At 51.5% G+C, this 14,297-nt stretch overlaps 1 protein-coding gene across 1 annotated transcript; it reads left to right on the top strand.

Moving 5' to 3' along the window:
- The first annotated feature begins 10,005 nt into the window (after positions 1 to 10,005).
- Positions 10,006 to 11,726, top strand: socs1a (suppressor of cytokine signaling 1a). Its single transcript, XM_029159769.3, has 2 exons — positions 10,006 to 10,201; positions 10,857 to 11,726. Exon 2 carries the CDS (start codon positions 10,914 to 10,916, stop codon positions 11,577 to 11,579), a length of 666 nt encoding a protein of 221 aa, XP_029015602.1. The 5' UTR covers positions 10,006 to 10,201; positions 10,857 to 10,913; the 3' UTR covers positions 11,580 to 11,726.
- The last annotated feature ends 2,571 nt before the right edge of the window (positions 11,727 to 14,297 follow it).

Here is a 14,297-nt window from a genome sequence, read left to right as displayed (position 1 = left end):
TTTTCCAGTTTCAGGTTTTCGAGCCGAGAGCGGGACCGACGCTGACGATTTTAAAGGATCGTCATTGGCGATTGTTGGACGGATTTCACGTCACAAAGTCTTTCCGTGACACATCTGCGGTACAGTTTGAAATGAAATGAGGTGATGTGACCTCATGAGTCACTGGCTCAGCGGATGTGACGCATTAGGAGCACCTGTATCTGTACAGATCATACAGATCATAGAGGCTCATGTACTATATGTGATGCAGGGGCAGCTGTGAATGAATGGAGCCTGGCTGCACGTGTGCAAATGAAAATCACTGCAACAACTCCCAGTAGTGTTTCTCTCCCACCTGCTCTAAGGTGACATCATCTGGTTCCCAGTGCTCCCAGTTACAGTCCACACGGCTCCCATCCCAGCAGGCGGCTGTAGGTGGGATGCATTCGGCTGCAGGACACTTGAACCCGGCCCGCTTTCAGTCACACAAGCTGACGATCTGGTTCTGTTTGATGATGTATGGACCCCCCGGGGCCACTTAACTGGGGCGAGCGCGTTTGCTGGGAAGCCGGCGCCGCTCCGCTAGGATGTGGAGGAAGAGTCTCAGTGCTGAGTGTCATCTTGCCAGGGTGCACAGTTAACATGAGGCTAATGGCTAATTAGCTCTGAGGGACCACCTGACCCACAAACCAAGGACACGTTACACAGTACACTCAGTGGCCACTTTATTAGGGACACCTGAACAGTCAGTCTCTGTCCAGGTCCAAAGCACTTGATGGCGTCACCAGTGAGTGACCACCTCCTCAGTGTCCTCCACCTCTGCCTGTGAGCGGAGGGCCTTTGCAGGTCCGGTGACCTGACCCCTGACCTCTGACCCCGTCTCTGGAGCCTGGTTCCGTCCAGCGCTGGCCTCCATCACTCATCAGGAGAGATGAGGCCAGATGTTGGGGCTAATGCTCACTAACAGGCACCATTACGTAGCTTCAGCTCCTTCCTGTGCCTGCACCTCACCCCCTCCTCACCCCTCCTCACCCCCTTCCCTCTAAGAGCTGGTAAATATGGCGCGACCCTCACTGAAACCACACAGAGCTCCTTCTTCTGCTTTCACGCATTTGCATATGCGCACTTCTTCCTTCCCTTCGTTTATTTTTCTTTCTGTCTGCTGCACGAATAGTGCGCGTTTCGCAGCTCGCGCGGCCGCAGGTCCGCGGCGGACGACGCGGTTTTCAATTAGCCGCCGTCTGCGCGACCGTGAAACGTTGCAGTGAAATTAGATTTTCGCCGCGTGTGGGCGGCTGCGCGTGTAAATATAGACTTGGTCAGGGTCCAGCGCGTGCGTCTTCACCGGGAGGATGCGCAGACGAGGCCAAGGAGGAGCGGAAGGAGGCGAGAGGCGTCCGAGCAGCGGCTCCACGGGTCGGTGTCGTCCACGAAGAACTATTTTTGAAATACAAACTAGACATGGAGACACAAAGACCGGTACAGTCAGAAACAGGAGGTGGAGATTCTACATGCAAATACCACCAACAATAATGTTTGTGTGATGTTTGGCTCCCGACACGCCGCAGGACATCTCACGTCTATTATTGGACGTCGACACGTTTTCTCCCCTCGCTGTGATTCGTTTCGCCGCTGACTCCCACCGTCGGCGGCTGAGGGTGTGAACGGCGCGTGGACCTCAGCCAGAGGCTCGGCCTCACCTGTCAGAGGGGCCTGTGGGTCGAACCGAGCCCCACCCCCAGCTTCCCTCCACACCGGGGTCTTCGCTGCAGGAAGGATTTGAACATTCATTATTGACACAGTTTAAATGCAGGAGGGTTTATTTTTAAAGAAATCAAACGTTTCCGTCCCGAGACCTTTGACTCTCACTCACCTCAGGCATGAGCTCTTGGCCTGAGGGCCCATTTGTTATTCCACTACAGCAGAACAAAAGGTTCCCGTTGCCTTCACTGCCCCCTCAGAAGCGTACAGTACATACTATTAGTGATTGCTACATAAAAAAAACAAAAAAAAAAACACAGTAAGTGATAGTGAAGAGGCTGAACAACTTCCTACCTCCAGCTGCAGCCGAGTGCTGATGTCCAGCTCACATCCAGCAGAACACTCCCACACAGCGCCCTCAACGACCCCTCTCTCCCTCACGGTCCTCCCGTGTCTCCATCAGCAGCTTCTCCGCCGCCTTCGAAAACACGGGTCGATATTTATGACCACGTGGCGCCCTCTAGCGGCTGAACCGCGAGCTTCGTTGCAATACACAAACTGCTGTATCAAAGAGCTTAACCTCCATCAGCCACTAGAGGGAGTGAAACCTTTGTATTTGCTCAGTGAGGAACTGTGTGGAGAGAGATAGGTATCAACAAGATACAGCATTACGTCCCAAATACCAGGCTTTTACAATAAATCATTTACATAATGTGTGAGTTTATTCATTTATTATCAATAGGCTTTAATCACTTTATTAAATGGATCTGCAGTGTGATAATATTATTCCTCAGATAAGATAAGACAGAGAAGTCAGAGGGTTTGAAGTGGACCTGTGCAGAACGAGCTCACGTGTATGTTTGATGTCCAGTGACTCTTTCACTTCTTGCTTTTCATGATCTCAGCCAACCATCAGACCAGTTGGAAAGCCACTCCCAGACAGGTGGGAGGCCAGACATCACCGTTGTGACTAATGGTCCTAGGCGCCGCTCCATTGTGTGCGCTAAGAGGAGAATTTAAGTACAGCACATATGCTGGTATGCTCCTTAACGCCTCCTGTTGTACCGCGTCTGGGAGTATTCTGCTCCCAGCTCCACCTGGTTCCACAGGCCCGTGCTGGCGATGCCCCCCCCCCACACACACACACATACACACAGATGATAATTAAAGCACCATGACAAGCTGCTGTAACACATTTTACTCATAAAAGAGGGGAAGCAGGAAACAGTAGAAACGTTTTTGATTCATTCCTGATGATGATGAGTGTGTGAAAAAACAGGAAGTCTGTTCAATCAATGTTGGCTCTTCTATTTACTTATTTACTTTCTGGCAACATATCAAGGGCTTTTAGGGTTCTGATCAAATGTGGAGCACATTGTGGTCCTAGTGAGCTGGATTTTAATGGTTTGATCGCATGTTCCTGGTTGAATTGCTTGGCGTGAGTCACAGTCCGATAACAGACTTGACAGGGAGCCAACGGCGTGAAGCAGCTTCGTGGAATTCAGCCATCGTCTTATAATCATCTACTGCATCACTTACGTTTATTATCATTTCCCTCAGCGTCATTCTGACTAAGGTCCCATCCCATCACTGTTTTTTGTGACTAAGAAGCCGAGTCGACCTGTGTTGAGGCCTGTTGTGCCATCACGCGTCACAAAAACCGAAGCATTTAGTCCTGAAGCTGTTTTGTACACAGAGCTTCTGCTTGTGTGTGTTTGTGTGCGTGCCTCCATGTCCACTTACTGTAAATGCTTTACATGGATCCTCTTCTTCTAAAATTCTAAAATGATTTTAGAGAAGTGACATTTCCTTCTTTTCGTGCCTTCGCACCGTCAGGCGAGACAGGACGGGCAGCAAAATATTAGATCACCATAACAAGCTATTGTTTCAGTAACAGAAAGAGCTTATTCCCTTTTATTGTTAAATGACATCATGTCCATTTCATTTTTAGCTTGTCAGAATGCGAAAAGCACCGCATAGCGAAGTCAAGGGATCGTTTCTGTGCAGAAGAGATGGACTTAGTGATAAAACCCACAGTGGGTGTCAGGGTTATTGGTGTTACTGAAATAGGTGCAGCCCACAGTTAGCAATGATTCTTCAGAGGATGCGGTGTTTCCCTCGATGGGCTTCGGCTGAAAGATAAGAATAAGAGCAAGAAAACTTTAATTGCCCCTTAGTTGGGAAACGGTCTCACAACAGCACAATAAAGCACAAAACAGAGTGAAGCAACAGAAGTAGAGAAAGGTTAAGTTGGCACAGTACAACATTATACAGATGAGTGGAGTGAGTAGTGTTTGGAGTCATGGGACGGATTGTTGTATATTATATAAATATTGCACAGGTTCACATAATTGCAGAGAAGATTTTTTTTCCTACACAACCACTGATGCAGTGGGTGAGTGAGTAATGGACCAGGAGGTTCTGATTGGACAGTCTGAAGCAGCAGGTAGGAAAGATCTGTGATATCTCTCCTCCGCCATCGAGGGTGGATCAGTCTGTCACTGAAGCTGCTCCAGAGCAGACAGTAAATCCTCCAGGATGGATGTGAGTTTAGCCAGGACCCTTCTCTCCCCCACCCCCCCACCGGGATGCAGCTGCTCCAGCAGACGTACAGGACGGCTGAGGCCACAGAAGGTCTACTTCACAGAAGATGAAAGTCACGCTGGCCTGTCTACAGTAAAGAAGAAGCACAATCATTACATTACAGGGAAGCAGTTTGTTTCCAAACAGGGTGTGTGTGTGTGTGTGTGTGTGTGTGTAATTCATAGGGTTTATTGACCATGACTGAAGGCGGAGCAGCAGCATCAATGAAACCGGAGCAGCAGTCACAGGCCGGTGTGTGTAGTAAACACACTCTGCTGCAGAACTGCCGGACGGCGGGTTCAGGTCACGCTCAGGAGCCTGAACGCTTCATTCAAACCGCATGTGACGCTCAATACACTGGGGACTCGGGTTCACACAACTGGTCCAGGCTACAATAAGCATTATTTATGTAGGAGCATACAAACACAGCCGCCTGGTTTTCCTTGCTCTTCTTTCAGCAGCTTTCATCCAACACTGATTTAACGGCCACATTCAGACTGCGCCTGTAGCATTTAGCGATGGGGGCTAGCAGAGGTAGCTTCCCACCCAGAGGATGTGAGCTGGATGCTGCTGATGCTGCTGATGATTCTGCGTTTAAGGGCCCAAGCGTCTCCATGCTTCCTCCTTCACTTCCTCTTTTCCAAACAACAGCCTTTACAAGGTTCTGATAATTGGTAGTTATGGTTAAACGTTTACGAAGAATCCCTTTTAGTAGGAAATAATAAATTCCCTGAAACCGGCTCGGATCCAAGTCGTTCTTCCAGGAGAGACAATATATAGTTGGCCAAACTTTTACTTCTGAGTCAGGTCCTAAGTTTCTATTACCCTCACAGCTCTAAGAGATCAAAATGACACTGAAAGGATTTTTACCAACAGTCTTGAAGGCAACAGTAAAACCAGAGCCAATCAGGCGCGTGCTGCGTCACTTGTTGCCATGTGACCGCGACAGAGTCAACATCATGTTCGTACTTTCACTTTCATATTCCCAGAAAACCGAGCGTTTCTGCGCCAGAGGACAAGTCCACACACAGTCCTAAGCTTAAATCAAGCCCAAACACAAACCAGGACGCGCCTTATTACCTATGATTAGCAGCAGATGCGCTGTTTAGCGGGAAATGCCAGTTTCACCGGGCTGGAATCTGCCGAACCGCAAACATTGTGGGACAAAAGAACTTTTAGCAGAGTGATGGAGCTGAGTTCGGAGAAGCAGGGACGTGCTCAGACCCCAGAGAAACCCGGCGGAGGTGCCGAGCACCACGTCAGGGGCCAGTGGAGGGTTTTAGACCCGAACCCGAACCCACATGTCTGCAGTCTCCAGCAAACGCAAAGGAGCGTTAACCACAAAGCAGCAGGTGCGGCGCTCGTGATAAGCGACAGCCTCAACTGTCACAGGCATTTGCGTGTTTTACGCTGCTCGCGGTTCAGATTGATGGGGTTCGTTGGTTCCATTCACTCCAGGCAAATGCATTTTAAAGTGTGCAAAGAAGAAAGTCCAGTTCATCAGAACTTCAGTCCACGGAGCAGCTACAGTAACATGCGCTGCTTTCACTTTCATCCTGACGCCAGATAATTGTTTTGATTGTTTGATTAATTAATGGGTTGCGTGTTTTGTTGCTACTTGTAGCTGTCACGCATGTTGAGGCGCAGGAATCTGCCCGACAACCTCTCAGAGGTTCAGAGGCGAGGGTTAATGTCTCAGAGCAGAGGGGGAGGTGCTGTTGCTGATATAAAAGCAGATCGAGGCCAGACTTGAGGCCAAACCAAACTCCACAAACCAACGCTGTGAAAGAACCATCACTCATCACATCCTGCAGCGTGAGCACCAGAATCAGCATGAGTCAAACCCGGGGGACTCGTACCAACAACCCCACAGCTGCAAGCGCGCTTCCACTGCACTGCAGCGACGAACAGAACGGCCGGTTCTGGGGCCACTTGACAAAGCGCAGCTGTTCTGTCATAAACAGAAAACAAAGACTCAGTCACAGAGAATGGAACGTGTAGGAAGAACACATCAATAATTATGCCACAACAATGAGATCAAACATGGCCTCACCTGGTCTCAGCCCATCGTTTCTGGGCTGCAACTGCATAGAATCCAGGGGAGGCCTTTTACAAACCTATGCACAACGTGGGTTCAGAACCGGTTCAGAACCGGTTCAGAACTGGTGAATGTGTTCAAGGTGAAAAGTGTCTGCAGGCAGCAGAGCCGCTTCCCATGAACGCAGGGATCTGCACTTTCACTTTTAGAGGTTCACCTTCGCGCTGCTCACGCTATGAGACAATGGAAGCGAGACGGCACGACTGCATCGCGAGGGAAAAAGCCGTGACTTTGACTAGAACTGATAAGGATTCAAGGAAACGCAGGCAGCTTCCACTTTCACTCCTGCTCATTTATGTTATGACGACGATGATGAAAATACAGGAACTTCTGGGATGAATTCACAGGATCCAGACGCTGTCACAGCCTGTTGGTTCAGGTTCGTTCCACACGTAGAAACAACACAAGCGCTGAAAGCACCAGACGGATCAATTATTACCGGCGGGTTTGAACGCATCACAGATTCACCTGCAGCTCTCCTCTGGTTCCTTTAGTCTTTTTTACCACATTCAAACATCGTAAATTTGCATCATCACTAGTTTGCATTCATTATTTTAACGTCTTCTGGTAAAACGCGCCATAAAACATGGACATGTTTGCAAAAGGTCACCGATGGATGAGTCATCGGGACCTTAATGAGCGTCGCTGGGCTGATTTGCAGCCGCTTTACAGCAGCCAGCTGCACTTTGTGTTGTTTACACGATAAGCAGTTGTAATGATTATGTGGGAACTCATTTCCTCCTGGAGCGTTTCGCGCTGTCCGGCGTCGCCGCTCGCCTCAGGATGTCCCATCTGCACCGCCGCAGGCGCCGACTGCCTCGGACTGAACTCCGCCCTCGGCTCCAGCTTCATGGACCCGCGGAGGAAAAGCGCTGCTGGATGGTTTTCTGGTCCAAAGAACAGCCCAGTCGAACGGAGCAGAGGTCACGGCCGCCTTTAAAGTTAAAGCAGCGTTTTGAGCTATTGCGTCAAGCGCCGTTCAACCAGGCGGCTGCGAGCGACTTGAGGCGTTTCGAGATGAAAACCCTCACACGCTTTCACAATATGTTTGAGATATCAGAGCTTATCGGAACAATCAACATAAGAATGAAAGCAGCAAAGTGAAAGTGTGGAAGAATTTTAGATACATTTACTGTATTTCTGACCCGTCCTCAACAGCATCATACTGAAAGTACATTCTGCTATGTAGCAAGTTCTGATGACCGCACGAGCTGATGTCGCTTTCCTGTAATCCCACTTGTTCTTCTGAAATATTAAGGAAGCAATGAATCTCCCCATCAGGAACTTGTAACTCAGCGACTCAGACCGCAGACAGGCCGAACGCGTGGACGGTGACGCTCAGTGTTTGATTTGGGTTGTAAGTAAAAAAAAAGAAAGGTTGATTCATACAATGAATCAAATAGCATCTAACGTGAATAAACAAAAATGGAAGAATATGCTGAGTTTGTCACTGAGGTCAACAGGAGGGAAATTCCACCACTGAGGGTCCAGCAACAGGTTGAAAACCAGCTCTGAAGACGACGCTCCAAAAATGAGAACGTCCTGAAAAACTCCATTCACTTCAATAATGCAACTTAAAGGTGAAACGAATACAACAGACTCATTACATGCAAAGTGGGACAGTTGTGATTTCTCATAACTGAGATTATTATGGTTTACAGCTCATGAAAACCCAAATCCACAGTCAAGATTGTTGAAGTTTCAGTTATCAGAATGAATGAATGAATGAAGTTTTGCACGATTTTTTGAGTATCACCTGTAAAAGAAACTGATTGATCTACTTTGCTGGGCCAAACTGGGCCCATTGGCCCTCTAGTCACTGGTTTATTACAAACATGCAGTGAAACAAATGCTGTCAAATGACCTCCCTCCCCCCAACAACACACACACACACACACACACACACACACATACATACACACATGCGCACACACACACACACACACACACACACACACACACACACACACACACACACACACACTCCTCCATCTGATATTCGTTCGCTCTCGGGTTCAGATGAACTCTCAGCTGGTTGTGCAGGTTGAAACACCAGGTTACGACACTGCGTCCAGCTCACGTCTCCCCGTGGCTCGTCGCTGCTGGCAGTTGGCCACCGATGTTGAACAAGATCCTGCTGTGCCAGTGGTGCAATCTGCAAACCGCTGTTGTCGCCCCAGTGTTTCACGCGCCCGTGTGCTCAGGTTGCTCCGCTCTCTCCCTGTTCCACAGAAATGAAACTCATGGAGCATGCGCAGGCGAGCAACACAACACAACACAACACAACACAACACAACACAACACGCTGCTGCACGCCGCGCTGCAGATGACAGATGAGGTGTGTGACACATATGCATCCACTCAGCTCTGTCCGTTAACCCTTCGCTGACCTTCGCTGCATCGTTTGCATAGAACGGCCACAGAGAACAATGATGCAAGTGCACGAGAAAAAGCAACTCATGCAAATGCTGCTGCAGCTCTGACAGTAAACACACGTGATAATGAAACCTAGCCAGGTGCTCAGGCTAGGATTCACCCTCACTCTGATGGATGATCCTAAACTCACACACACGCATGCACAAACAGGCCCACGCAAGGAGTCTTGTTGCCACGCAGGTGACACGCGTGTGACACGCGTGTGACACGCGTGTCACCTGCGTGGCGGCGCCTCAGACCTGGTGCTTTCAATGAAATGAAACTCTCCAGACGCGGTCACGTGACCTCACGGACCCGACGCCGTCTCCGTCTCTGACCGCGACTCTGCCCGTAACTTTCTGTTTACCCGTCGCAGTCACAGACGCTGCTGCAGCTTTCATTTCTGTCTGACCGGCACCTGCACGACACAGTTTGAACAGCAGCCCTTCACAGACAGTGACGCATAGTTCAGCTTCAGTTGCAGATGGTTTCAGGTGAGCAACGCTCTGACGTGGAGGTTTCAGCAGCAGCCGCTCCTGATGCAGAAGCAGCTGATGAACATTCATTCATTCGTTATTTGGACATCATCAGACATGAGATTACGCACGAGCGTCTGTCACATGTTATAAACACGTTGGTGTCATGCATCATACTATGAACTGGGCTTTCTGTGAAGTCTGAGACGTTTAGGACGACGTGTCACATCCTCGGCTGAAGTGTTGCAACGTGTGTGTTAAGAAAGAAGCTCCGAAGCGTATAATGGTGAAAGGATCCAATTTAAATGAGCCGCTCGCAGTTACGATTAAAGGAAGGAGTCAAAGTCCCCTGGAATCAAAGCCAAGAGGTTTGATATTTAATCTGAGCCCGCTGGAAATAAAACTCCTCACAAATAATGAGCGAGAGGAGGAGGGAGCGCAGAGAGCGAGGAGCCTCGAATGAACGCGGGCTGTCGCCTGCCTTTCTGTAAACGGCCTGCTGTCATGTGGCTTTGCGGTTTTCTTGAAATTCTCCAAATAATAACAGAGCTGCGAAGAAGCGAGAGAGAGCGAGAGAGAGAGAAAGAGAGAGAGAGAGAGAGAGAGAGAGAGAGAGCGAGCGCGCGCGCAGGGGGCTGAGCCCAGCGCAGTTTCACTTTCGCTTCTGTTTCAGAGAAACTCGTTAAGGCGCTCGGTAATTCAAGGAAGCAGAGGGCGCCTCCGCGTATAAAAAGTGGCTGTTGACCGGGCTTCGCACACAACACGATGATTTGACGGCTGCACATCACAGCCAGCGGCCCGACGAGCTCCATCCACGCTGGCATATGTGGCGGCCACCGCGCGCTGCGCTCAGGATTATCTGCGGGATTGGCGCTGTCGCTGCGGCGTTTCCACGGTGGGATTACACGCGAAGGGGTCCTGAACGCGCCGCCGTCACCAGAACAAAACGGTGAGACACGTCGAGCGGGGGTCACCCTGAAACATCTGGCTCCGCTCCTGCCGTTTCACCCAATCCAGATGTCCCCAGCGCTTCATGCGGGGTCACTGGAGTTTAATGCGTGACGCGCGGGGACTAAGTTAATATAGTTATGCGACAAACTGACACTGGAGCTTTAATCATCTCAAGTGTTTAGAATGCGACTCCTGGTATTTCATCAGACCTTTTCCAGGAACCTTCAGCAGATGCGCGTCTATAAAGTGCCACTGATGTGATCAGGCTCGGAATCAAAGTGTTCGTTTTCTCCCGAACATTCAAAGTAGCGGCCTCAGGCTGCGTTTGTACAGTACGGACTGTACGGTGGGAGCAGCTGACAGCAGCGCTGGCGTCTGAGCCAAACCACAGATTCCAGTCATGTCAAACGAAGAGCCGCACAATGGAAACTACAACGAATATCCAGCCTACACGCAGAGAAATTCACTGAATTGCGCGCAGACACCACACAGACACAGACACAGACACACACTACGGAGAAGTCCTTTCTTATTTCACAGAAACAGGGAACTGGGCCTCTCGGGTCCTGTGACTGGGAGTTTTCATGATGTGACTGTGTTGTCATGACCACACATGATTCCTAACAGCTCCTCTTCTTCTCCTCCTGCCTCAGGATGACAGTCTGGGGGTCAGAGATGGGAGAGGGTCTGGAGCCTCTCTCCCCTGTAGGATGGTAGCCGACAGCTCAGTGGAGGACCACGACAAGACTCGCTCGTCAAGCTCAGCGTCGCCGTCACCATCCTCGTCCTCGTCCTCGTCTTCGTCCTCGCCGCCCCGCACGGAGTCGGAGCAGCTCCAGCATCGGGCCGCTCCGGACCGGAACCCGGGCGTAGCGCGCGTGCCCTCCGCGTACCTCACCCACTTCCCCACCTTCGCCTGCAAGGAGGACTGCCGCATCATCACCGACACCGCGGTCAAGCTCGAGCGCTGCGGCTTCTACTGGGGCCCCCTGGGGGTGGAGGACGCGCACCGCATGCTGCGGGACGCGCCGCTGGGCAGCTTCCTGATCCGGGACAGCCGGCAGAAGGACGTGTTCTTCACGCTGTCCTACCACGCCAAGAGCGGCCCGGTCAGCGTGCGCATCGACTACCGGCGCCAGCGCTTCTCGCTGGCGGGCACCCAGCGCGCCTTCCCCACGCTCTTCGCGCTGCTGGAGCACTACGTCAGCTCTCCCAAGAGGTGCCTGAGCGGCCCGTACAGGAAATGGGAGCCCACGCTGCAGGAGCGCTGCAGGAAGCGCATCGTGGAGCTGTGCGGCGGCGAGAGCCACATCCCGCAGCTGCCGCTCACGCACGTGGTGCGGGACTTCCTGTCCGACTTCCCCTACAAGCTGTGACCCGTCTCCCAGTCGGGGTTTTGACAGTATTGTTGCTGGCGCTCTCGGCGAGCCGCCGCCCGTTGCCGTGGCGACAGATGGAGCCAGCCGCCCGGGTCGACCTGCGGCGCCGCAGGCGTGTGCAGCCTCAGTGTCAGCGCGTGGGGGCGGGGGCGGGGGCGGGGGCGGCCCCCAGCCGGACGGGGTCCGCGCTGGACCTTCTATCATATACCTCTAAAGACTCGGCCTCCGGTCGCACGTGGAGCGAGCGCCTTTCAGCTCTGAGGGAATATCAAAAAGTGGGGAATGCTGCATTAAGACAAAACTACAGGCAGAATGGAGCGACGACTGAGCGCGGGCTGCTGGGACCCCACTGGAGTCCGTCCGAGGTCCACAGACACTTCACACACGGTCACAGAACCACGGAACCGGCAGACGGGACCTTTAGGAATGCGGAGGCGTGGTGGAGGAGGGTACGGTTGAAAGCGGCGCCGCTGGGACTCAACCTTGTAGCATATTTTAATACTCTAATTTTGTACAATGTTTACATGGTGAATGAATGTGTTGTCGTCACCTGTGGCTCAGACCGTGCGTCCTGATGGAGGTCTGAGGTTCACCTGTACTGTAACTGGGGGTGGGGGGGGGGGGGTCCTCCTGCCTCCTGTTTGACTTTCTCTGCCAAGCAGAAGTTTGTTATACTGATAATTATAAATAAATAGATTTTTTTATATATTTTTTAAATTTCATTTGTTATTATATGTAAAATAAAGTGTATTTAAAGTGACATTGCTGGATTTGTGTTGTGTGGAGCTTTAAACAGACCTGGGCCCAGACAATGGGCCACGCCGGCGCCCGGTGTCGTCACCACGGTGACTCATGTGTGTAGGGTGAAGTGAGAGGTGGGTGGGGCCGCTTTGGTAGTAAATGGACTGTTACGCTTAGAGACACACACTTACCAGAAATAGGGGCAGAGGTGACACATAACGAAGCGTGAGACTCCGTCAGTGTCAATGTGTGTGTCTGCGTTACACTAATGAGGATTCAAATTTCCTCAAGAGGAAGTGGGAAATTTTTCGGGTTAGTGGTTTAGACAGAGACATGTTAGATCAAGGTCATGGTTAGAATTAAAGTTCGTTTCATTTTAGAGGCATGAGGAGTAAATAATGGAGCCTTTACAACGAGCAGGAACAAAGCAGGGAGGACGGATCACACACAAAGGTTTGTTGTACAGAAGTGAAAGTGATGTGAGCCAATCGTCCCATCACTGTAACGAGCGTCCGGAGCCACGTGATGGGCGGGTGAACAGGTAGACCTGCAGCCGCGACTGCACCTCGGAACAGTCCCTACAAATGTGAGGAAGAAGGAAGTCAGACAAACCCTGGCTCGGAACGCAGCGCTCGTGGGACGGGGCTAATTCCTGGTTCAGAAGAAGCTTCTCACACACGGCGGTTGCACTCATTCAACCGTCGAAGCACTGCACCAGAATGACACTTCAGGCGAAGGGGGAGAAAGAGGATGCAGCACATCTGACACAGCTGTATAATTATGACTAAAGGGAAATAAGTGGCCACTTTATTAGGTACAGCGGCTCTGCCGTCAATGCTACGGTTTGTGTTTTTAATTTGATTTGAAGTCAGTTTATGTTTTGCCAAATCAAAGATTCCATATGAAGGAAAATAAAATTACTAAACCAACACAAAACGATTGCCAACTACATCATACTCAGACTATTCTGAGAGTTGTGTATTTATTTACCATCATCGTCTAATGCCCTGAATGACTCCTTTAGGCGTTAAGCTGCGAGCTGAGCTGCAGCAGCCACCGAGCCTCCACCAGCCTCCACCGGACCTCCACCGGACCTCCACCGGACCTCCACCCAGCCTCCTCTGAGCCTCCACTGGACCTCCTCTCAGCCTCCACCGGACGTCCACCCAGCCTTCACCAGCCTCCACCTGACCTCCACCCAGCCTCCACCGAACCTCCGCCGGACCTCCACCCAGCCTCCTCTGAGCCTCCACCGGACCTCCACCGGACCTCCACCCAGCCTCCTCTGAGCCTCCACTGGACCTCCACCCAGCCTTCACCAGCCTCCACCAGACCTCCACCCAGCCTCCACCTGACCTCCACCGGACCTCCTCTCAGCCTCCACCGGACGTCCACCCAGCCTCCTCTGAGCCTCCACTGGACCTCCACCCAGCCTTCACCAGCCTCCACCGAACCTCCGCCCAGCCTCCACCAGCCTCCAACCAGACTCGACCAGCCTCCACCGGACCTCCACCCAGCCTCCTTTGAGCCTCCACCGGACCTCCACCCAGCCTTCACCAGCCTCCACCTGACCTCCACCTAACCTCCACCCAGCCTCCACCTGACCTCCACCGGACCTCCACCCAGCCTCCTCTGAGGCTCCATCAAACCTCCACCCAGCCTCCAACCAGACTCGACCAGCCTCCACCGGACCTCCACCCAGCCTCCTCTGAACCTCCTCTGAGCCTCCAACGCTGAACCAAACCTCACCATCAGGCTCTGTGATCTTGTTTGGGGATTTTTTTTCTTTCTCGTGGGTCTAGACAAATGTAGCCACACACAGCGCTGAGTCATAATGACAATAATGCAACCTGATTCAAGTAAAAGCTTGACTGGTTGGAAGATATAATTATCTCAGCTTAAGGAAGGAGTGAAGTAGGTTTAGACCACACAGACACGGTCGCACTGCAGTGGAACATGAGTCAGTGAGAAACA

This window comes from Betta splendens, chromosome 8 (assembly GCF_900634795.4).
Source record: "Betta splendens chromosome 8, fBetSpl5.4, whole genome shotgun sequence".
Classification (NCBI taxonomy): domain Eukaryota; kingdom Metazoa; phylum Chordata; class Actinopteri; order Anabantiformes; family Osphronemidae; genus Betta; species Betta splendens.
Note: the sequence above shows the minus strand (reverse complement) of the source record. Positions and strands in the feature narration are given on the sequence as shown.